Source organism: Chinchilla lanigera, unplaced genomic scaffold (assembly GCF_000276665.1).
Source record: "Chinchilla lanigera isolate Chin_1 unplaced genomic scaffold, ChiLan1.0 scaffold00046, whole genome shotgun sequence".
Classification (NCBI taxonomy): Eukaryota; Metazoa; Chordata; class Mammalia; order Rodentia; family Chinchillidae; genus Chinchilla; species Chinchilla lanigera.
Genome location: NW_004955447.1, coordinates 18,685,593 through 18,709,001, shown reverse-complemented (window position 1 = coordinate 18,709,001; position 23,409 = coordinate 18,685,593). Strand labels below are relative to the sequence as shown.

At 42.8% G+C, this 23,409-nt stretch overlaps 1 protein-coding gene and 2 long non-coding RNA genes across 5 annotated transcripts in view; 1 reads left to right on the top strand and 2 right to left on the bottom strand.

Annotated features, from left to right (window-relative positions):
- The window catches only part of Cwh43 (cell wall biogenesis 43 C-terminal homolog), a 50,374-nt gene that overhangs the window by 24,545 nt on the left and 2,420 nt on the right, over positions 1 to 23,409 (top strand). Inside the window, exons 10-14 of the mRNA XM_005392926.2 lie at positions 3,311 to 3,446; positions 5,294 to 5,443; positions 7,509 to 7,653; positions 11,794 to 11,855; positions 18,959 to 19,114. Coding sequence (XP_005392983.1) covers positions 3,311 to 3,446; positions 5,294 to 5,443; positions 7,509 to 7,653; positions 11,794 to 11,855; positions 18,959 to 19,114 — 649 coding nt within the window. The remainder of the gene's footprint in view (positions 1 to 3,310; positions 3,447 to 5,293; positions 5,444 to 7,508; positions 7,654 to 11,793; positions 11,856 to 18,958; positions 19,115 to 23,409) is intronic.
- On the bottom strand, positions 11,072 to 14,480 carry LOC106149508. Its single transcript, XR_001235749.1, has 3 exons — positions 14,304 to 14,480; positions 13,005 to 13,218; positions 11,072 to 12,273 (listed from the first exon to the last, which is right to left on the bottom strand). It is a non-coding gene; the product is annotated as an uncharacterized LOC106149508 (long non-coding RNA).
- LOC102020731 overlaps positions 20,849 to 23,409 on the bottom strand; it is a 44,350-nt gene continuing 41,789 nt past the window's right edge. For all 3 annotated transcript variants that reach the window (XR_001235746.1, XR_001235747.1, XR_001235748.1), the window contains one exon: positions 20,849 to 21,398. This is a non-coding gene — a long non-coding RNA (uncharacterized LOC102020731). The remainder of the gene's footprint in view (positions 21,399 to 23,409) is intronic.

The window sequence follows — 23,409 nt, the reverse complement described above, 5'->3', positions numbered from 1 at the left end:
GTTACATTGCATATTGTTATCTTTAAAGTAGTTGTCCAGATTACTAGATATAGGCATGCAAGACTAATCAAAAGAAGTTAAACATTAACTATTCCTTTCAATAAACCAATAGAAGTTAGTATTAAATTATCTTAGCTATCTTGTGTATATACATATAGCTCTTTTTCCCCTTCCTTCTCTTTTTTTCCTCTTTTTCCTCATCCCAGTTGTTCTTTCCGATTTGAGCAGTTTCTTTCCCTTTCACAATGTCTATTGTGGCTTTCAGATTTTATTTACTCTTTCAGGTTCTTATGCTAGGGAGGCAATACGATGTTTACACATGTGAGTCTGATTTATTTCATTTATGGGTATGGTCTCAAGTTGCATCTATTTACCTGTAAAAGCCTCTAGGTTATCTTTCTTTATAGCTGAGTAATACTGCATTGTATAAAAATGCCACAACTTTTTTATCCATTCCTCAGTAGATGGACATTTGGGTTGTTTCCAAGATTTAACTATTACAAATTGTGCTGCTATAAACATGGGTACACATATCACGCTATGGTATGATGCTTTCAGTTCTTCTGGAAAAATACACAGGAGGGGAATAGCTGGGTCAAATCAGACCTTTAATCCTAGTTTTTTGAGGCTTCTCCACACTGATTTCCACAGTGGTTGTACCAGTCTGCACTCCCACCAACAGTGGAGAAGGGTTCCCTTTTCCCCACAGCCCCTCCAGCATTTGTTATACCTGATTTCTTGATCGCCATTCTTTCTGGGGTGAGACTGAATCTCAATGTTGTTTTAATTTGCATCTCTTGAATGCAAGTCGTACACTCTTTTAAAAAAAGGCTTGGCTTTGCTGGACAGTGGCAGGACTAAGCTTCCATAGCCACATCCATCTCTGGGAGCAGTTCTTCTTGTTGATTCTGAGCAGTGCCCCATCCTGGGGCTCTGCAGGGGATTCTCCTCATGCTCTTGCTGTTAAAGATGCCCTTGCTGAAGCTCCTGTCGCTCAGGGGCCAGAAAACTGTTGGATTAAACAGCAGAATATGCCAGAAGTATGGTCATGTGTGAAGAAAACCCTTCAAGAGTCCCAGAGCTATTTGTTTACGTGGCATTCATTTTTATATGAAGCATCCTTTAAAATATGTGGGTCTTGGCTCTGAGCTCAGCTACACAGAATATGTAGTTAGATAAGTAAAGGGTTAACTTTTCTGGCTATTTTTAATGATAAATATACTTCCTAAAAGTTTTCCTGTCTTCCTTTCCTCCCTTCCTCCCTCCCTCCTTCTTTTCCCTTCCTTTCTTTTCTGTTCCTTTCCTTTTCCATTTGTCCTTCCCCTTTCCCTCCCCTTTCCCTGTCTCTGTCCCCATTTCCCTGTCTCCTTTTCCTTCCCCTTTCCCTCCGCTTGGAGAAGACATTGCTCTGTTGTCCAGGCTGAGTTCAGGTTTGCAGTCCTGCTTCACCCTCATGGCGCTGGGATTAGTGGTGTGCACCACCACATCTGCCTCATTTGTAGTTCTCATTTTGAAACAGGGTCTCACTAAACTGCCCACACTAGCCTCAAACCCGAGGTCTTCCTGTCCCAGGAAGCTGGAATTCCAGGCAGCTGGAATTATAGGTGTGTGCCCCCTCTCTCGGTTCCTAAAGTATTGGTTGTCTGTCCCAGATCAGGCCTGGTGACTTTTAAGCAATTGGGGAGAGGTAGTAGGGATCAAACCCAACATGTTTTGCGTGACAGGTAAACACTCTGCCCCTGAGTTACATCCCCAGTCAACCCCTGAGAAATCTCTGAATGTCTCTGAATGTACTGCCACTGAAAGTTTCTCTCAGTCTTAGTCCTTATTTATTCTTGATTATAGGCCTCTGAGGCACATCTGTCCAAAGTCTTAAAAAGCCAGGGTGCTGTGGTGCATACCTGTCATCCCAGTATTTAGGAGGCTGAGGTGAAAGGATTGTGATTTAAGGTCAGTGTAGGCTACAAAGGGAGACCTAATCTTAAAAAAAAAAACAGAATAAACAAACAAACAAAGAGCTAATAAACTTCTCTGCCAATTCCACAGAGCTGTTTGCTTTGGAATAAAATGCTATAAATTGGGTATCTGTGAAAGACGTTAAGAATTTTGAAATTTTGGGCAAGATGTTAAAAATATTTAGAAAAATTATGCTTTGTCTTTCCCAGAATTTCCTCAAAGTATTCCGTGTTTTAATTACATTTCAAATGTGGGAAACATCTTTCATAGCTCAGATCTGAGCCACCTCTTGTTTGTGACTCACATGAATTACTGTTTTGGGATTTGAGTTAAGACAAAAAGGTTAAGGTGAAGAATAGTCTTGCTCTGTCTTAGTCACTGTCTTGTCACTGGGACAAAATACCCAACACCCACCACGTAAGGGAAGAGAAGTTTATTTCAATGCACATTCTCAGTCCATGGTCTCTCAGGCAATCTCTCAAGTGAGTGGATGGTGAACGCTGAAATAAAAGAGACAAATGGAATGATTTCAGGGCTCCAGGAGGATCAAAACCCTCGCAGAATTTGGGATTCTCCGGAGGTTAAGACCAAGATCTTCTCTGGGTGCCTGTATTTATTTAGTTCTCAGAACAAGGGAGGGGAGTACTCAAGAAGGGTGGGAACCACTGAAGGACTTCTCCAAGTAAGGCGTTATGTTAATTTAGGAGAGCTATGTTAATTCCAGGAAGGTGTCCACCCAGGAGATGCCTGAGGCTACAGTCTTTAGTTGAGGTTGGAGCCAAGTGTCCTTGGCTGTGATCCTGCTTTATCGTTTGAGACCTCCTAGCTCTACCCACCATTACAGGCCTCAGTAGGGACCAGTGACAGAGGTTCACTTACTATGAGTCCCCCGCCCATCTCCAATAAGGGACTAGGCTTTGGACAGACTCACAAGTAAACGTGGAAAGCCAATCGGTTAATTTAAGTCTTGCTCAGGGTTGCTTCGTAGTGGTCTCCATCAGTGGTTGGCTGGCTCCAAGGCAGAAACAGCATGGTGGAAGGGCCTGGGCAGAGGAGAGCTGCTCAGGGCAGCCAGGAAGCAGAGAGAAGGGAGGAGCTAGGGAGGGAGCTGCACCCTTCCAGGTCATGGCTACAGTGACGGCCTCTCCAGGCCCTGCCTCCTAACTCAACTCTTAACTCATACTGGGATGAGTCCACTGCTGAGGAGAGCACCCCAGGAGCCATTTACCTCCCCAAAGCCCCACCTTCGCGTGCATGAGAGTTTGGGGGGACATTCCAGATCTAAACTGTAACATGTCAATTGCTTTTGCATCAGTTTGATTCCTTACTGTGTGCTGTTTTCTTTTTTAAACAGGTGCAGATTTTATAACAGTTTTGGAGAGTGATGCTTCTAAGCCCTTTATGGGGAACAACGACTTAACCATGTGGCTAGGGGAGAAGCTGGGCTTCTATACAGACTTTGGCCCAAGCACGCGGGATCACACTTGGGGGTGAGTGTGCTTTGCGCATTAGTCCTGAACGTAGCTGAGAGAGTACGCATACGCGAGGGGTGGGCAGTGACACTCTCGTGTCTTTGACCTGTGAATACACGCTCGCTGTCCTTCTTGAGGAGCAGGGAGGCTCATTTTCCTTCATTTGTAACACGGTTTCCCTGTTGCTGGATATTTCTAGTTCTTCACCAGTACACACCATTCAGGCTGGGAGCTGAGGTCACAGCACAAGGCCTGTCTGACCTGGATATGGAGCTTGTGGCCCTCTATGTCTGCAGGTTCCACATCCACGAATTCAACCAACTGCAGATTGCAAACATGAAAATAATTCCAGAAAGTTCCCAAAAGCAAAGCTTGAATTTCACACAGGTCAAATACCATCCTAAATCCATGCAAATCAAGTGATGTGTGGGCGTTGGATTAGGGATTATTAGTAATATAGAGGTGACAAATATACGAGACAGTGTGGGGGTTATATGCAAATGCTATGTGATTTTATGTGAGGGACTGGAGTGGCCAGGATTTTGGTATTTGTAGTGTCCTGGAGCCAGCCCTTCATAGACACGGAGGGACAGGCATGCACATGTGCACACAAAACATTAGTGAGTGAGTCTGAGGCTGTGAAAGTGCTGTGAAGAAAATGAGAGGGGGAGGGCGAGAGGCTTGGTGCGCAGTGGCTACTGAGGACGGCGGTCCTCCAGGCAAGGTGGTCAGGAAGGCCTCTGTGGAGAGAAAAGGGACGATGCGAGGACCCAGGCCCAGGACCAGAAGAGCTGAGGAGCAGCCAGGTGAAGGCGGGAGGCAGGGTGGAACTTGGGGTGCCTGCCGTGGAGGAGACCCAGAGAGGGGGTGAGGAGTGAAGCCAGAGAAAGATGGTGAGGGGCCCCTGCCACCCAGCGGTGATGAGACGCCGCCTGAGGATTTGAAATGGACTGCGCTGATCTTAGTTACATGCTGAAAGACCACTTTGGGAAGAAAAGGCTTGGAGCTGGCAGGCAGCGAGGAGGCAGGCTCAGCAGCACAGAGGAGTGGCGGGGGGAGTGGCGAGGAGGGCAGAGTGTCACTCTTCTGGAATAGAACTGACGAGCTTCAGTCATGGCTTAAAGATCAGTGATAAATCAAGGGCGATAGCTAGGATTTCAGCCTTCATACCTGGTGGGACCTAGTGATTACCAGGACGGGAATGCCCAGGAGAGCCGTGCATACGCGCTGAGATACCCGAGGCAGTCACGTGATGTCCAGGGTATAGCCAAGAAGGCCGAGCAGAACAGGCCCGGCTGGAGACGGTGGTCAGGTATCAGCGTGGTAGCTAGGGACCTGTCTGCCCGGGAGGGGCCCAGGGACAGCACGCACGGCTCTGCGCTCAGAGCCCCGCTCCTCCTTTTTACCCGTAGCTCTTGGACTCTGGGTGAGGTAGCACACCTGTCTTACGTTTATGGAACGGTTTAATTTCTGATCTTGCATTGTGACTGTGTGCTTGCCAGCATGATGAACTCCTCTATGTGTTCATCAGTGCGTGTGAGAGTTGTTTCGGCAAACGGATTGTCAGAGTAACAAAGCAAGAAACACGGGTTTTGCATTTACCCGTGTTGCCCTCCGCACGTCTCCTTAGCACTTAGTGTAGCACACTTGGCCCTGTGCTCAGGGGTAGCAGCAAGACGTGCTGAAGAGCGAGATGCACTGCACCGACAGACTGCCCTGCAAGTCTCCGTCACGTTGGCGCTCTGAACGCCCTCACTGGGATGTTTGCGGTGTGACATGGATCTTCTTCCTGCATTTGCTTCCTCCCCGCTGCATGATGTGATGGGGCCAGTGCTGATGCATCTGTTTTTGTCCCTCTGGTACAGGATCATGGTACTGTCAAGATATCCAATCGTGAAATCGGAGCATCACCTCCTTCCGTCACCAGAGGGCGAGATCGCACCAGCCATAACCCTGACGGTTAACATCTCAGACAGACCGGTGGATTTTGTTGTGACACACTTTGGGAATCACGAGTGGGTTTCTTTGGATACTGAATATTATACATGTGTCAAGAAGTAGTATTCACATAATACTTTGGTTCCTATGAAGTAACCTTTTACTGTATTTTTTTTATGTCTGGAATTATTTTTCCTTAAGTTTCTGGTGGTAACAGACATAGACTCAATTTGAAATACAGCAGTCCTAACATAAGCATTAGCCCACAGAGGCCAAAATGTGCAGTGATTCTCTCTGCGGGTGCTTTACTAAGTGCATCCTTGTGTCTCATTCGCTCTGCAGAGGGTAAGTACCATTCTAGCCCCCTTTAAGAACGGATGATGACACTGGGCCGAGAGGCTGAGCGGTTAGTGCCTCGTCCAACCAGAGTCACACAGATAAGAAGTTAGACCAAATTCAGAGCCCACACGTGCTGGGAGCCTCATGGTAAACCAGACTGCAGAAAAATAAACTCCTTTTTCCTACAGGATTATCAGTGTAAGAAGCTGCACTTTGGGATTGGGGTACAGAATGACATTCCGTTTCCCCTCATGTTTGCACAAGTGTCGCATAGGCAGGCAGAAGAATCGGGCAGAGGGAGGGCACAGTGTCACTTTTAATACATAGACTGTCTGACAGCCCGGCCTACATGTGCATGTGGACCTGTTAATCCAGCCCCAGCAGTACCTGAAGAGGATGGGTCCAAATGCGAGTCCCACCCAGGAGCGGCACAGCCTGCCTTGGGAAGCTCTTCCGTTGATGGAAAGAATTGCACAGAAAATATTTTATGTGTAGAGATTCCAAGCAGAAGTCAGAGGAGGGGCCGAGATGAGCGTGTCTACTTAATTCTTCCAAACTGAATTAATTGGAAAAGTCCTTCCCAAAAATAAAGGATGTAGAGCGAGGCCAGTGGTGGTTTTTAAACTCTGTCCTTCTTCGAGGAAACACGAAGAGCGAAGAAGAACGGTGTCCCCGGTGACTAACAGTCACAAGCAGTGATGCAGGACTGGCTCGTTGGCCAGCACCGATCATGATACTAATACATCATAAAAGCAAAACTAGCTGAATTCCGTTTGTTGTGTGCCACACCAAAGCACACTCGTTTAAAACCCAGATGTGAGGCTCTGTGTGCTATAGCATAGGCATGCAGTCCCTGCACACATTGATGATGCAAGAGGCCTCTATCCGTCGTCTCTACCTCTGCCTTCTCTCACGTGCCTGGTAACAGTGGGGTCTCTTTGGCTCTGGCACCTCTCTGGATGATCGCTGTCCTTCTGGATAGCAGCCTCCATCTCTCACCAGGCCTTGCTGGCTTCTGTTCTCTGTACCATCACTTCCTCTTGCTGTAGATGTTGTGCTAGTTTCTCATTCCTGCTAAACTCTGGCTGCCTCCCTGACCCTTCTTTGGCTTCACATCATCTAGATAACCAATTCCCTGTATTAAATCCGCTTTGTTTGAAATACCTGGAGTATTTCTGTTTTCCTGGCTAGATCATGTAAAGTAGGATGTTCTGTTTTTTCTCCCAAACTGACAGTAAACCCCTCAAAAGCTGGATACAGCTGCCTAATTATCTGTTTTGTGTCTACAGTGATTAGCACGATAAAAGCAACATGTCCAGTGAGTGTTTATCCAAGATTGCTGAGAAAGCTTTCAGGAAGTGTCCGTGAAGGGAGCTGTGTGGGTTACATAAACCTGGTGTTCTCTGTGAATGTTAGGATTCTCCTTCTTACCTGTCTTTTGCCTTTTTCTTTACCTTTAATACTAGTTCTTCAACTGTAATGCTGATAAAAGGTCTCACATTGTATAATTCTTCTGATAAAAAGTCCAACGAATGTTGTATTTACAATATTTACATCAACTTGGTTCCAAATGGCTTGTAAAGAAAGATCATGTTGTTCTTAGTCAACAGTTTGTTAGCCTACCCAGTCAAAGCACTGTATCTATACATTCTTTATTTGCGTAATCTGAAGCCATTTGCCAAAATAGGTATTGCTCTGGCTTTCTACTGTTTGAAAATGTTCTTTGAGAATTTGGTTACATAAAGCTTTTTAAAAATTATTTTACATGAACAATAAAGAGGTATATCATTGCATTTCTTTCAGAGATGATCTTGACAGAAAACTGCAAGCTATTGCTGTTTCCAAACTTTTGAAAAATTCCTCTAATCAGGTGATATTTCTGGGGTACATCACTTCAGCGCCTGGTTCCAGAGATTATCGACAGCTCACTGAACACGGCAATGTAAAGGTGACACAGTTATCATCGGATTTCTGATGTATCAAGTAAAATGCTTCTTTATTGTTCATATGTTTAAGCAATCCAGTGTAACAATTCAAGAGGTATTCTGGTTATCGGCTGTTACACAGAAAATCGCCGGGGAACACACTGAATCTGTGATTGCACAAATCTGGAATGTAGACAGGAATTTGAAGGCAGCTCATCCCTGTTTCATGCAAGTCAGTAAGATGCAAATCTGGGCACTACGGGATCTCCTTTGTAGACAGTTCGTGGATGGGAGGTTGGTGCTTTAGGCTTGGCGCCCAGGTTCCTGTGTGCATGCATCTTGGTTTTCCTCTCTTCAAGGTGTCTAGGTTCTGAGAGTGAGTCTAGAAGAAAACCGGGGAGGACCTGAATTGCTTTGGATGACTTAGCCTTTTTAGACTTACAGTATCACTTCTACTCGTGTCACAAGTGTAATCACACTCAACTGAAAGAAAACAAGCCTCACCTCGTGATGGGAGAAATATCAAAGTCACATTACAAGAATATCATACAGAAAGGAAACTATTAGTGTAACTAGGGTTTAGAATACACAGTCTGCCACACTGTGAAAGTTAATTATGACGCTGAGAGTGCAAGACAAAATGAAATACCAGGTGGAGAGTGGTACCAGCTAGAAAGGGCCTCGCCAAGTGACCCCAAGTTGGTCTTTACCTTTTCAGGTTTCATACACTTGAATTTATCAGCGTACCCAGATATAATGAAGCTCTGGAAGTGGTGCACAGTCAGATCCCCCAGAGACACTAAAATGCCAAATGCATTCACTTACAACGAGAAATATAATTGTAGTTAGCTAAGCCTTATGTGTTTTTCTTGATCCTTTTTATTTTGGTTTTTTTTTGTTGTTGTTGGTTTTTTTTTTGGTCTTTTTGAGACAGGGTCTCGCTATGGAGTTCAGACTGGCCTTGAGCTCACTTTGTAGCCCAGGCTGGTCTCGAACTTGCAACGATCCTCCTGCCTCAGCCTCCTGAGTGCTGGGATTATAGGCGTGCGCCACCACACCCGGCTTTATTTTGTTTTTAACTTTGCGTCTCTATCTGCAGAGGAAAAGGGTTGTGCATTTATGTTGATTCTGCTACTTTAACTCTTGTTAGAGTGGAACATTGGGAAGACAGGTGGCAGAGAGCATGACATGATGAAGGCTTTCAGTATGTGACAGAACACAAACAACAGCGCTTCAAATATGAGAGAAACGTGTTTCATCGTGTAAATATCTGGGCAGGTGAATCAGCATCCGTAACGGCACTCCATGGTGCCTTGAATCTGTGTTCCTTGGCTGTGGCTCCACTCCTGTGGTCCAGTCATGTAGAACACATCTGTGTGCTAGTTAGCAGGTTAGAGGAAGGGGCCACCAGCACGTGCAAGTTCTCGCTAACGGCAGGATGCAGGAAACTGACTCCCAACACATCTCCTCACATTTCTTTGGTGGAAGTGCAATCATACAGCCGAGCTTTGGGGCACAGATGCTTAGGAGGTACAATACTCCATCTTGATGGCCATGTACCCAGCTAAAGATGCAGTAATTTTGGAATAGTAGATGCTGGGGACGTGAGTTAGTCTCCACATTTGTGGACAAGGCAGGGAGTAAAGTCACAGTAGACTCCTGATTCCTGGCTCTGGTCAGAATGTTTATGATGGTGACATTTACAATAATAATATTATTATCATTATTATTGAGAATACATAAGGAAGAACAGTTTTTGCAAAGAAATGATAGTTCGGCTTGGGGCTGAGTTAGAGGTATATGTGGGACTTTAGAGGTGTCCAACAGGCGGATAGATACGTGGATCTGAAGTTCAGGACAGCCGTCTGAACTGGAGAGCAGGTTAAGAATTGCCGCAGTATAGGTGACCACCGGAACAATGCGAGTGGGCGGTGTTGCTTGCAGAGTTGGAGAAGCGCAAATGAAAGGCCAGCGGAGCCCTTGAGAAAGCCTCCGGACAGTGGCTGTTTTGAGGCTGGTGGGTGATGGAAAAGAAGGCAGCCTCTCCCAGGAGGGAGACGGAGGAGAGCTGCGAGGGGGCAGAGGGAACCCTGCAGAGCGCAGAGTCCGGGCTGTATCCGTTTCCTCTTGCTGTGTGAAAATCCACGTCAGACATAATGGCTTGAAACATTTCACCTCCCCGCCGTTCTGTGCCCGAGCGGTCTCCTCCTTGCCTGCCTGGACTTGAGCAGTAAGCGCGCGGCTCTGCCGGGCCGGACAGTCAAGGTGGCCCAGGCACACGCTGGGGCCTCAGTGCTGGGCCTCTTGCCCCTGACGGGGCCTCCTCATTGTTCCCCACTGGAGCCTCACTGACCAGTGAGCTGACCTCCACTCCCGTCTGTGAGTTGTGATAGGAATATCCATTGTATCACAGGGTTGTTAACAGAATTAAACATAAACCAATGTCTGAAAAGCCCGCTGAGCCTTACGTATGTGTGGTTTATGCATCGGGCTCTGTGTAAAAAATCAAATGAGATAGAAGTACGAGTACCTGCTCTGTAGAATAATAGAGGACGTTGGACAAGATGACACATGGCAAATCTAAGGGAAAACTGCTTCCTTCTCAGGAAGGGAGGATACTCTCGTGTGTGTGTGTGTGTGTGTGTGTGTGTGTGTGTGTGTGAGAGAGAGAGAGAGAGAGAGAGAGAGAGAGAGAGAGAGAGAGAGAGAGAAGGATATACATGGTATTAGGGAAGAAGAATTTTATTTGATTTTTATTTAATCCCCTCTTGGTTTCCACTAGCCACGTCAAAAGCTGTGTTAAGATTAGCAGTGGGGTCTGACACTGCTTTTCCCACTAAGGAGTTTATTAGTGTGGAGAGGAATTTCAATCATAAATGCTTGAATGAACAGATTTTTCTTTTTAACAAATGAGTATTTAAATTCTGCAGTCTTAAAATTTGACAGGATTTTTTAAACATCTAATAAAATAACAGTTAAACAGATACTTAGTTTATTATTCTCAGTATAGATAGCTAAATGATTAATTTTTTAAATTTCTTCCTAAGGCAAACTAGAACAGTGCTTTTATTTGCTTTTTTATTTGTAAATTTTTAAAATTAATTTTTAAGAAATATATATTTCTGCCTGGGTATGATGGTGCAGGCCTGTAATCCCAGCACTCAGAGGGGGAGGCAGGAGGATCACTGTGGGTTTGAGGCCAGCCTGGGCTACACAGTGAGTTCAAGGCCAGCCTGAGCTACATAGTGAGACCCTGTCTCAACAAAAATATATTTTCATGTATACAAAATAGTACCCATGTGACATAAATAAAGATAAAGATTAATTAACAAAATAAAGAAAAAATAAGAAATAGTAAATTGTGGTATATTCTTTTAATGACTTAAAATATTTTAATTAAATTTTAATAGTAAAATTTAGAGGCAGTGAGAGTCAGGTGTATCTTTATTTATAGACATTTCAAAAGAAGAAAATGAATATTTCAAAAGAAGAAAATAAATATTTCTTCTTCTTTCAGTATAAAAGTTCCATATTTATAGTCTTCTGAACACATTATAGAAAAACATGTTTCTGCTTCTCTGTGATGAGAACTGATCCTGCCTTCAAGCTTTTGCTATAAAAAAGACCCATGATTTCTCTCGCAATGTGTTTATTTCCACAGTTCAATTTAACAAACACAGACTGAGCGCCTACCTGCTGAGCACCAGGCTTCCGGCTAAGTGCTAGGCAGCCAGAAATGAGTCCCAGCCCCTGTGCTCAGGAAGGGGAGGGTGCAGACACAGGGACAGATGACATGACACTGTGGTCAAGCTGGGGTGCATAAAGCACACCTCCCCATGACCTGAAGATGTGCTGCTCTCTCTTTACGATGAGAGACTTGGAAAGCCGGAGGGTGCCAGGCGCCACCTTGGAATCACTGACATATGTTCCTGTCTAACGCCCTCTCCAGGCCACCTTTATCTTTGTATTTCCAGCCTCTAGTGCAGAGATGGAGGAGAACATAGCAGGTGTTCAAGAAACATTTGTAGAATGACCAAGTCAATTAGACTCCAAGGATCAGTAGGGACCAGAAAGAGAAAATGACATGCAACAAGGCATACTTACCACTGCAGCTCACAATTTGGTTTCTATGCTGTGAACATTTTCCTTCTGCCCCTTACCAGGATATCGACAGCACAGATCGTGACAGATGGTGTGAATACATCATGTATCGGGGGCTGGTCAGGTGAGCACAAGTGTTTGGTTTTTGTTCTTTTTAAATGTATTATTATTACTTTCATCTGTAGCTCTCTCCTAGAAGGAAAGCCTTTGCGGAAGTCATTAATTTCCATTACTTTTATAAACATTGTTTGGTTACTCTATTTAATGTGTTTTCAAAGCATGGCCTGATGATTTAAGAAGGATAAAGAGCTCAGCAAATTAAGCTTAATTATGTAAGAGGATGCTGGATAAATTATTAAGCAGAATAAGCACATAACTGCTGAGATATGGCAGGAATGGTCCCCCTTTTGACTCCGTGGCGTGGTGGGGACAGCGTGGGCCATGGGGTGGGAAAACCGCGGGCTTCAGTCCAGCTTTGCCAGCTTCCGGTCCGTCATCTCAGCTGCCTAACCGATCACCACCTCTGTAGCACGGTGAAGTCCCTGGTAAATTATAGTTTTAAAAGTGTCACCCCATATTGCGAATGGTATCTTAGGGTATATATGTTATAAATATTTAATATTTACATATTAAAGTCTTCATAAAGTTATTAAGATTATTAAATTATTAAACATTAACACAGTAATGTGTAGATGCATGATGCAAAGTAATTCAGATGAAAGATCTCAAAATTCAAATATATAACAGTACAAATAATTTCTGAAGGTAATATTTCTTTAAATAAAACAAAGAGTGGGTTAAAACTAAATAAGGAGGAAGTAATCATTCACCTTTCTGCATAAGCATTCATTATGTACCAGTATTGTTCTGAGCAATGGGAGCATAATAGGAACAACACAAGGTCCTTGTCCTTCGTAGAACTTGCATTCCAGCGAAAGGAGGCAGAAAATGAATAAATGAGGGAAAGAATGACAGACTATGCCAGGTGGAGCTGAGTGTGAAGGAAGCAAGCCAGACAGGAAGGAGTGGCGGAGCGTACGAGGGCCGCTCGGGCAGGGCCTGAATGGAGCCAGGAGGTCAGCCTGTGCATACCCTGGGACGGGCATTAGGGCAGAGGGGACAGGCAGCGCAGGGCACGAGGGGAGTGTGACTCATACTTCTTGGTACCAGCCTGGAACCCAGCATGGCGGGAGTAGAGTGAGGGAGGTGCCTTTGCCCGGTCAGTGGGAGCAGACCACACAGACAGGCTCGAGGGGCAGGTCCCTCCACTTACAGGGTTCTTCAGTGCAGAGCACAGGCTGGAGGCCTTCCCTGAAACGCACGGGCTTCTCTGGGTAACACTGAAGCTGTTCGGAGACATTTGACCATAGCTCTCTCCCTGCCTTCCTAGGAGCAGTGTAGGGGGCTCTTAGATGGGCTTCTGCGTGGACCCCTCTTGGCTTGCTCTCCCCCACACAGAGCAGTTCATCACCCGGAAGCATCCTGGCCTGAAGATAAAGGCTGACATTAAACTGTGTGTCCCTCGAGTAACGTAATGCCTTGTGCTCTGTGATCTGCATTTCTCAAAGATAATGCTTGCCTTTTAGGGATGACATGAAAGTGCAGAGCCAGCCTCGCTGCCCGAGGGGCTGTGACTTGTTCAGTCATGAGTGACCGTTAGTGACAACAAACTGTTAGGTTCTCCTGTTCTGATCCACATGTGGGTTAGCCAGTGTCACTTGAGCATAATGGTTGCCAGGACCCAGGGAAATAGCAAGAAACAAAACAAAAACATCCCTGCTTGAAGGAAAGATGACAGCAAACATAATCAATAATTCACGGTGTAGTATTCCGGAAGTGATGAGAGCAGGAGAAACTGAGCGTATGGGAGTGGGTTTCAGTGACAGGCAGGGAAGCGGGTAAGTCTTACTGACAGGATGACACTGGAGCCAGGATTTGAGCGAGGGAGCCGCGTGGCTCTCTGGGAGCCGGCCCTAGCTGGTAGAGGTACCAGCCAGTTTAGAAGTCCGAAGGGAGGCGTGCTGGCTGTGTTGGAGGAGCAGTGAAGCTAGCAGAGCAGCAATGTGTATGTGTGGCGGGTAGGAGAGGGCAAGGGAAGGGAGGAGTGGGCCAGGAGGGAAAGGAGCAGATCTTGCAAGGTTCCGTGGACCCTTATTAAGGACTTTGGATACTGTGCTTGTAAGACAATGAGCTTTATTGGTCCTCAGACAGCCCCGTGGCTTTGTGTGCTCACTGAGGTGGGCCCGGGAGGGCTCTGAGATGCTGTAACGTTGCTCTGGTTACCCTAGTGATCAAGAAACCCAAAAAGGCCCAACCCTGCCTTACGTCTGCAGGACAAACAGTTTCACTGCTATTGGGGCATTTGCAAAAAAAATTAGGTAGGAGAGAACATGCTGAAAATTAGTTTTGTAAAGTATTTTAAATCTCGGATTGACAATACTGTTTCTGTTCAAATATGGATAGACATGGTTATTTTGATGGAGGATATCAGAATATATTTTTTATCTAAACCAAAATAAGTACAATTCCAAGTTGCAAAAACTATTGGTCGCCAAGAAACAGAGGTACTTACAGTAACCAGTGCCCATAACAGCTTGTTGCTGAGTCTGAGACCTTTATTCCCTCTTTAGGAGAGTGGATGGTCCAGAGGCTGGAAGTCCAAGAGCGAGGTGCCAGCTGGGCTGGTGTCTGGGGAGGGTTCTTCCTGCGTGCTGCACATGGCTGTCTCCTTGCTGAGTGCCTCAGTCACCTAGTGCATGTCCCATACTTAGTAGGTCCTTAATAAATACATATTAGACAGCAATGGAAAATTCCCTATTTCAGGGGAAGATTTGTATTGTCAAATCCCTTTCCTTCAAAGACTTTGGAAATACACTTGAAGGGGATGTCTATAACATGAGTTTAAATTTTGATCTTAGAGATGTAGGGAATAAATAACTAGACTTATCAGAGATAGTGATTTAGGATTATAAGGAACCACATCTTCTAAAGTTAGGCAGATGTATGAACCCGTCTGACAGCTCCAGCCCCTCTGACGGTCAGTTGTGCTCCTTCTTTTGCCTCTCACGGGGTGGACTTGCTGCCTCTGCCCACTCTGTTTTCTGTTTCTATTTTGTGTGCAGTTACAGGTTGACTTAAGTACTCCTCCTACCGCTCTGGCCAAAGCTCCCCTCATCTTCCACCTGAATTATGCAGTGGCCTTTTAACGAGTCTCTCTGCCTTGGTCTTCGAAAGCTGTTCACAGTAGCCATGGCGAATCTTTGCTCCAGACCCTTCTGATAGATTCCCATCTCATTCTCAAACAAAAATCCAGTCTGAAATGGACTGCAAGGAAAGATTTTCATCATGTGTTCCCACCCCAACCCCGAGCTTACGTTTTTCTAAGTTCTCCCTCGTGCCCTGTACTCCAGTCATGGTAGAATTGGTTTCCAAAAACATTAAGCGCAGTCCCACATCGGGATCTTTGCATTTGCTATTCCTTCCCTGTAACATTCTTTTTCCAGTAGCCGTATGACTTATGCCCTTTACTTCAATCAAAATTTTGTTCCAGGATTACATTACCAAAAGTTATGTCCTGACTACCCTCTATACATACCGTAGTAATCCCTGCCTCCCACCCTTCCTTCTTACTTTTTCTTCTATAGTACTTGCATCAGTTACCGTCTGATAGATTTTGTATGTAGGGACTTACTGAATTTATCCTCCCAACTAGAAGGAAAGCTCCATGAAAGCAGGGACTGTCTTATTCACTACTTACTCCAGTACCTAGCAAGGTGCTACAGGTAAAAGGGACTTGGTGTATATTTACTTCATGAATAAGTGAGTGACTGAAATAATGCAATTTCTTTTCTGGAAGAGGCAAAATATGAATAAATTTAAATGAATTTTTTGTTCATGTGGTTTTCCCCATTTTCCGCCTGAGCTCCTCAGTAAGATTCATTTGGATAATGTCTATAAAGTGCTCTGAGTTTCCTGAAGAACTGAAAATCCTAAACCAAAACAGGATGTGGAATTTTTTCGGAGATATGAACTCTTTGATTTTAGATTTGTAAGTGTGGCTGAAAATATGCATGTGGTATTTAGATTTTAAAATATGAGAAATAATTTTGGCATATACTCCTGTCATTCCGAAGAATCCTGCTGTTAGCTCAAGACATAATTACATGGGAACCAGTTTATACAGACATAGAATATCCATTAGTGTAAAAAAATAAAGTAAGGTTACTAAGTATATTTAGTTAATTAAATCTATGTGCATAGTCACTTTTCATTTACTGTGTCATAAAAGCAATATTTTTATAATATTTGAAATAATCAGTCAAGTTAATTTTAGTTGAGATATATAACATCAAGTTAGAAAGGGAAACTGGCTCAAGAGCATAACACAGGGTTCCACAAACACACCCCTTACTTTTCTACTGTAGATTTTTACTTTGGCATAATAGTAGCCAGTGGTGTGTCTCAGTACCTTTCCCTGAGGGATACAGGAAGCAGTTTTTGTGTTTACCACTTGATACAATGAAAGCCAATGTGTGTGCATCTGTGCAAAAGTGTCAAGCCAGAATTTTTACAGACTTTTTGGTCCATCTAACGGGTTTGGCACGTGTTTACCTGAGCATCACAGAGGGTATCCACCCACACCACTCTAGGATTTGTTTTTAGAAAAGTTTTCTTTTGATTTTTCTGGTAGAAGTAGCCCAATTCAGTACAATGGCACTTCAAAAACTAGATTTACAAGTTTTGGAGGAGGTCAAAAGTGAATCATCAGCTTACTCCTGCCTAGATGGTGAATATAATACATTACAGTAAAATACATGTTTCATAATAGAAGAATGGTGTGGGTGGATGATGACGATGATGATGATGATGATGACTTTAACGTTGACCATGTGAGCCAAAGTTTCTGTGACAGTGAAATGAAACAAGGATCAGCTGATACACAGGGAATACAGGCCTCCTTGATTCAGATGACGAAGAAAACAGCAATGTGGGTATATATGTGACTAGTTGAAATGTTGCAAAATGGTGATGCAATCAAATGGAATGGTCCAGTGTTAGAACTCGGTCTGAAAATATAGTGAGGGTCTTGGCAGGGGTGAAATGTATTGAGCAGATGCCAGCACTGCCATTCAGTGTTGGAAATTATAACAGACAAAATGCTACAAGATAGTGTGAAATACACAAAGGCTGAAATATAAGTAAAACATTCTGTAGGCACCAATAGCCATATACAAAAATATATTTTTATTATAACACCTCAGTAGCTGAACTAAAAGCATTCATAGCTCTGCTGTATTTAGCAGGGTTTTCTCATGGTGATCACAGGAATGTAAAAGATTTATGGAAAAGTGATGGGTCAAAATATGGCATAAAAATTCATGCCCTTGTAGATGTGAAGACTTACCATGCTTTCAGTTTAGAAATTTAGCCTGCAATTCATCCATCAGGTCCTTATTTATATAGTAATGAACTAAATGATGTGAACAGACTTGTTGCTCCTGTCTTCCAAACTAATCGGAATGTGACATTTGACGATTGGTTTACAAGTTTCCAAGTGATGTTACATTTCTAACAGAGAGCAAGTTGACTAGCATAGGAACTGTACACAGGAACAAAGCAGAAATTCCAAATGAAATGTTGCAGTTTCAAAACAGAGAATTGTATTGTACAATCCTTGCATTTCAGAAAGATTTACTTTGGCCTCATATATGACAAAGAAAACAAACTGCTACTACTGATGTCCACATTGCACCATGATGGAAATTTTGACAGAGAAACCTTGATAAAATAGAAGGCTGAGATGGAAACTTTCTAAAACAAAACCAAAGGTGGAGTAGGTGTTGATGAGTTATGCAGCAAGTATGATGTCACTCAAAACACAAAGCTTTGGCCAATGGTTGTGTTTTACTCAGTCCTAAGCATGTGTGGCATAAATAGTTTGATAGTTTACAAAGAAAATGACAAGTGCAAAATACCATGGAAAAATTTTCTTAGAGGATTGAGACTGGAACTCATAAGAAATCATTTACAGTAGAGGGAAAACAAAATGTTTCTGCCCAGGGAACTGTGCAAAAAAATAGTGGATCACACTGGTAAGCTGACAGGTGAATGGGCGGGCAAAGCATCCCAAAGACCTACCTGACAACAGGAAAGCAAAAAAGATGTCAACTGTGCCCTACAGGAAAGGACAAGAAAGGGCTGGGGATTTAGCTCAGCGGCACAGCGCCTGCCTGGCAAGCGCAAGATCGTGAGTTCAGTTCCTGGTACCAGAAAAAGAAAAAAAATGTCAGGATGAGGAAGGGACAAGAAAACAAAACATAACTGCCACCAGTGTAAGCGATATTTGCCTATGGAACATGCAACTTTCATGTGTGAACATTGTCTTAGGTGTGACAATTGAAGCAAAGATTATTTTTGTTGTAGAGTTCTATTGATATTTTCACTGTAGTTCACATAGATTTGTATTTCTGATATCTCTTAGGTTTTGTAAGAAAGTACACAGCTGATGTGAAAATGCTGATGTTTATTCTAAATGTGCGATACATCTTAAGAATTTAATACTTTATTTTATTGATATTTTATGTTCCTGTTAACTACACATTGCATAATATAGTAATAACCCCTCGACAAAATAGCAAGACAGGTGAGATGTTAAGTACATCCTACCAAAAGGCCAGAAAGCAAAACACACACTGTCAGCAATATATGTGTATGGAACAAGCAGCTGTCACATGTAAAGACTGCGTTAGGTGTGATAATTGAAGTAGATTTTTTTTGTAGAGTGCTATGGTATTTTCATGTAGGAATTTATTTCTGTTGTTCTTTTTTTAGACTTCGTACACCAAAAACCAATTGATGTTGAAAATTTTTATGCTTTTTTTATAAACACTCAATAAATATTAAAAATATAATACTTTATTTTTGTTATTTTTCCTGTTAAGCACTCATTGTTTAATATAATAAAACTCCTAAAATTAAAATTAATAATTCATCAAAAGAAATTTTCTAAGGAATAAACACAGGTTTGACACACCCATGTTTATGGGCCTTTATGACAAAAAATGTGTTATGTTCTAAATAATGAAGATTTTACCTGATTTTATCAGATTTTTGAAGGTGGGGTGTGCTGGCACCAAACTAAGGTCATGCATGCCTAAGCATATGTTCTACTCATCAGATTTCTATGTGATAGTAAAACTTTAACACATAATACCCATTTTATTATAGGTTGGGTTATGCAAGAATTTCCCATGCTGAACTAAGTGATTCTGAAATTCAGATGGCCAAATTTAGGATCCCTGATGACCCCATTAATTACAGAGACAATCAGAAAGTGGTCATAGACCATAGAGAAGTTCCCAGGAAAATTCATTTCAATCCCAGGTAAGTGCCTTTATGTTGTAGGCTACAGTTATGAGCTACCGTACCCCCTCTATGGAACCTAAATATTGCCTCAGAATGAGCTAGAAATTGTATTTGGTTCTAGAGGCTTGTTCTGAATAAGGGAACACGTGATAAAAACTATAAAATCCTACTGGGATTGAAGTTACGGTCTCCATGCTGTCCTCCCAACTCCGGGTAAAAAGATCCCATCGTCATCATCATCATCATCATCATCATCATTGTGATTGTATGCACCATTAATGCTACCATGATAGTGAATATTTGAACACTTCTATGTCCCAGACCTGTTCTAGATTCTTCGAGTGTTACTTCCATTTCCCTTCACTGGGCTATAATCATGTTATCCCTATATTGTTTTATTTGTCTTGTTTTGTTTTTTGTTTTGTTTTGTGGTACTAGAGATTGAAACCAGGTCTTCTCATTGAACTTCCTCCTGGTCCTTTTTTATTTTTTATTTTGAGATAGGGTCTTGCTAAATTGGTAGATTGCCAAATTGCCCAGTTGGTCCTTGAATTTGCAGTCCTCCTGCCTCAGCCTCCCAGAGTGCTGGGATCACAGGTGTGTGGCACTATACCTGGCTATCCCCATCTAATAAACCAGGAAGCTAAGGCTGAGAAAAAGGAAATAACTTCACTGGGATTATGTGGTTAGTCAGTGATGAGCTATAAAGAAGCTCTTGTCTTCTTGGGGATTGGGGATTTAGCTCAGTGGCACAGCGCCTGCCTGGCAAGTGCAAGGTCGTGAGCTCGATTCCCAGTACCAGGAGAAAAAAAAAAAAGAAGCTCTTGTCTGTTAGTATCACGGGGTTGTTGTATTCTCAGTGCCTGCTACGCACTACCTGGAAAATGAAAAGAAATACTATTGCCTGGGCCACTCCAGATCACTTCTTCAGGACCTTCTGAGATCATATCTGGACTTTGGAATTTAAAACATTCTTTCCAAGGTGCAGTTAGAAATGAGACTATGGATTATGAATAATTTATTTACATCACAGATGTTCTACCATATAAAACATGTTATTTTTTGTTTTTCCTTTTCTAAAAATTGTGCTGAGGATGTAGCGCTGAGCTACATCCCCACCCCTTTTTAATTTTTGAGACAGGGTCTCACTAAACTGATCAGGTGGGCCTCAAACCTATGATCCTTGTGCCTCAGCCTACCAAGTAGCTAGGGCTATAGAATGAACTACTGTGCCCTGCTTGCTTGGTTTTTAATAGAGACAATTTGAAAAATCTGTTTGCAGCAAAATAAATGATTTTGTGTATGTGCTCTTTCCTCACATGGCTAGGTAATGAGAGGAAAGTTCCACGTTAAACCAAACATAGGACATGTCCTAGACATTATTATCATTTGACACTTGTTATGGTTTGTGTCTAGATGTGCCCCCAAAGCCTCATTTGGTCATAGGATTTTTTCAGGGGTGGCTGAATCTGGAGTGTGTGATTGATTCATGGTACAGTGCTTGGGTTAAGGGTGCTGGGGTGAAGGGTAGGTGAGTGCTGGATCAGCCCACTGATTGGATTGGCACTGCTGTAATCCCGGTAGACTGGATACAGTATAAGGGACAGAAGGAGGTTTGTCTCTCTCTCCCTCTCGCCTGTTGCTTTTGCTGTCTTCCTCCACCATGAACTGTTGCTCCTCTGCCATTGCCACCCAGCCCCGGAGCCAGCTGATTATGGACTAACACCTCTACAAACTGTGAGCTAAATAAACCTGTCTTCCCTTAACTTGTGGGTGTTGAGTACTATGTCTCAGCAACCAGAAGAGTAACTAAGACAACACTTAGACTATTTTTACCAGCTCATCTCTGTAGAAGTTTCTCAGACCTCATTTTACTGGGGAGAAAAGACTCTTCTGCATTCTCTTTGTCTTTCTTGTCTCTGCTTACAATAAGGAAACGCTATACAGTTTTTGAGTGGGAGGAGAGTGGTCTGCTTCTGTTTCTGCGCTTATGTCATTCTGTGTGAATGGAATGCAGTAGTGGAGAGGCTGGGCTGTGTGGTCCAGCTGCCCATTCGGCCGCGCTCTGCTCAGCAAACAGCAGGGGAGCTGTGGTCCGGATGCTGAACCTCTGGAAACCTCCACTTCTTCCTCTGAAAGGCAGCGGGGTGGGAGGGGGTAATAGTGCCGACCTGCTAACATAGCTTGAGGTTTGACTGACACAATGAGACACTGGTTCTTAGAATAGTGTGCAGTGGGGGCTGGGGATTTAGGTCAGCGGCACAGCGCCTGCCGGGCAAGCGCAAGGTCGTGAGTTCGATTCCTGGTACCGGAAGAAAAAAACAAAACAAAACAAAAACATCAATTAGGATAGTGTGCAGTGAGTCCTCAGTCTCACCCAGTAGCTCCAACAGCAGCAATAGTATTTGTAGTGGTAACATAGCAGTGAAATAGCATGTTTCCCTCCTTTTGCTAATTGAGATGAGTTCTTAAATGGAAGCTAAAATTGAGAACAAGATTGCTTTGATTTCTTATTTTTCGTATGCCAAGAGTGTGGAGACATCTAAATACAATGTTTTTGGCTAACCGCAACTGCAGATTGAGCCAAAGAAAATGTGAACACATTATGAAAATGCTCTCCCACGCAGTTTAATTATGAAAATGATGAAGGCATAAGTAGAAGGCCTGTCTTAATTTAAAAAGTGTGGAGAGAACATTTAAGATCTCTTAGCAGTTGAAACTGTGTATGTGAACATCACAATAAGTTATTATTAACTGTAGCTTCAGTGCTTTTAACAGACCTCCAGTATTTAATCATCTGGTGTTATTGATATTTCATCTCTTTTGACCTCCCAGTTAGCTCCTGGCAACCTTTCTACTCTTTGCTTCTATAAATTCAACTCTCCTGGAGCCCACTATAAGTGAGATCATACAGTATTTGTCATCTGAGCCTGGATAATGTCTTCCAGGCTCACCTACGTTGTCCTAAATGACAGCATTTCATTTTTAAAGGTTAAATAGTATTCCATTATACGTGTGTGAGCGTGCGCAGGTGTGTGTGTGTCTGTGTGATATTGGGATGGAACTGAGGGCCTTCACACTAAGCTACACCTCCAGTACTTTTCTACTTTTTAGAATTAGTCTAAAATAGGGTCTTGTTGAGTTAGTAAGTTTTCCAGGCTGGGCTGAAACTTTCCATCCTCCTGCCTCAGCCTCCCAGAGTGCTGGGGTTGCAGGTATGCACCACCATACCCAATTCATAGCAGTCTTCTATGATCTTTTGTGTTTTGTGGTATCAACTGAAATGTCTGCTCTTTCACATATAATTTTATTTTTTTGAAATTTCTCTTTTTTCTCAGTAAGTCTAGCTAAAGATCCACCCCAATACAGTATTTGATTTTATCTTTTCCAAAAGCCAACTCATAGTTTAATCAATCTTCTCTGTTATTTTTCTACATTCTCATTATTTGTGCTCTAATCTTTCTCTCTTTCTCTTTCTTTCTTTCTTTCTTTCTTTTCTTTTCTTTTTCTCTCTCTCTCTTTCTCTTTCTTTCTAATTTGAGCTTAGCTTGTTATTCTGTTTTTAGGATCTTGAGGTATAAAGCTACGTTGTTTGAGCTCTTTCTGTTTTTCTTAATGTAGGCATCTATTGATGTAATTATCCTTCTTAGGACTGCTTTTGCGCTATCCCACAAGTTTTGATACATTGTATTTCATTTGTATCAAGATAATTTAAAATTTTCCTTTTAATTTTTCTTTGACTCTTTGGCCATTCAACAGTGTGTTAAGTTTCACATATTTATGGAATTTCTAATTTTTTGCTGTTACTGACTTCTAGTTTCATACTACTGTGCTTGTAAAAGATATTGGATATGATTTAAGACTTCTTGAATGTGTTAAGGCCTAACACAGGATCTGTCCTGGAGAAGGCTCCGGGTATGTTTGAAGAGAATGTGCGTTCTGCTGCAGTTAGGTGACCTATTCTCTATGTATCTGTCCAATCCATTCAGTCTATTGCATTGTTCAAGTCCTCTTTTTTCCTTACTGATTTTTCCATCTGGATCCATTGTTGAAAGTAGGATACTAGGGTCACCTACTACCAATGTATTCCTTTCTATTTCTCCTCTCTATTTTGTTGATATTTGTTTTTTATATGCTCTGATGTTGGGTACACATACATTTATAGCTATTCTGTTCTATTGATGAATCAACTCTTTTGTGACAGTGTTTGATTTAAAGTCTGTTTTGCCTGATAAATTTAGCTACCTCTGCTAGCTTTTGGTCACCATTTATGTGGACTATCTATTGCATCCTTTCACTTTCAGCCTATGGCA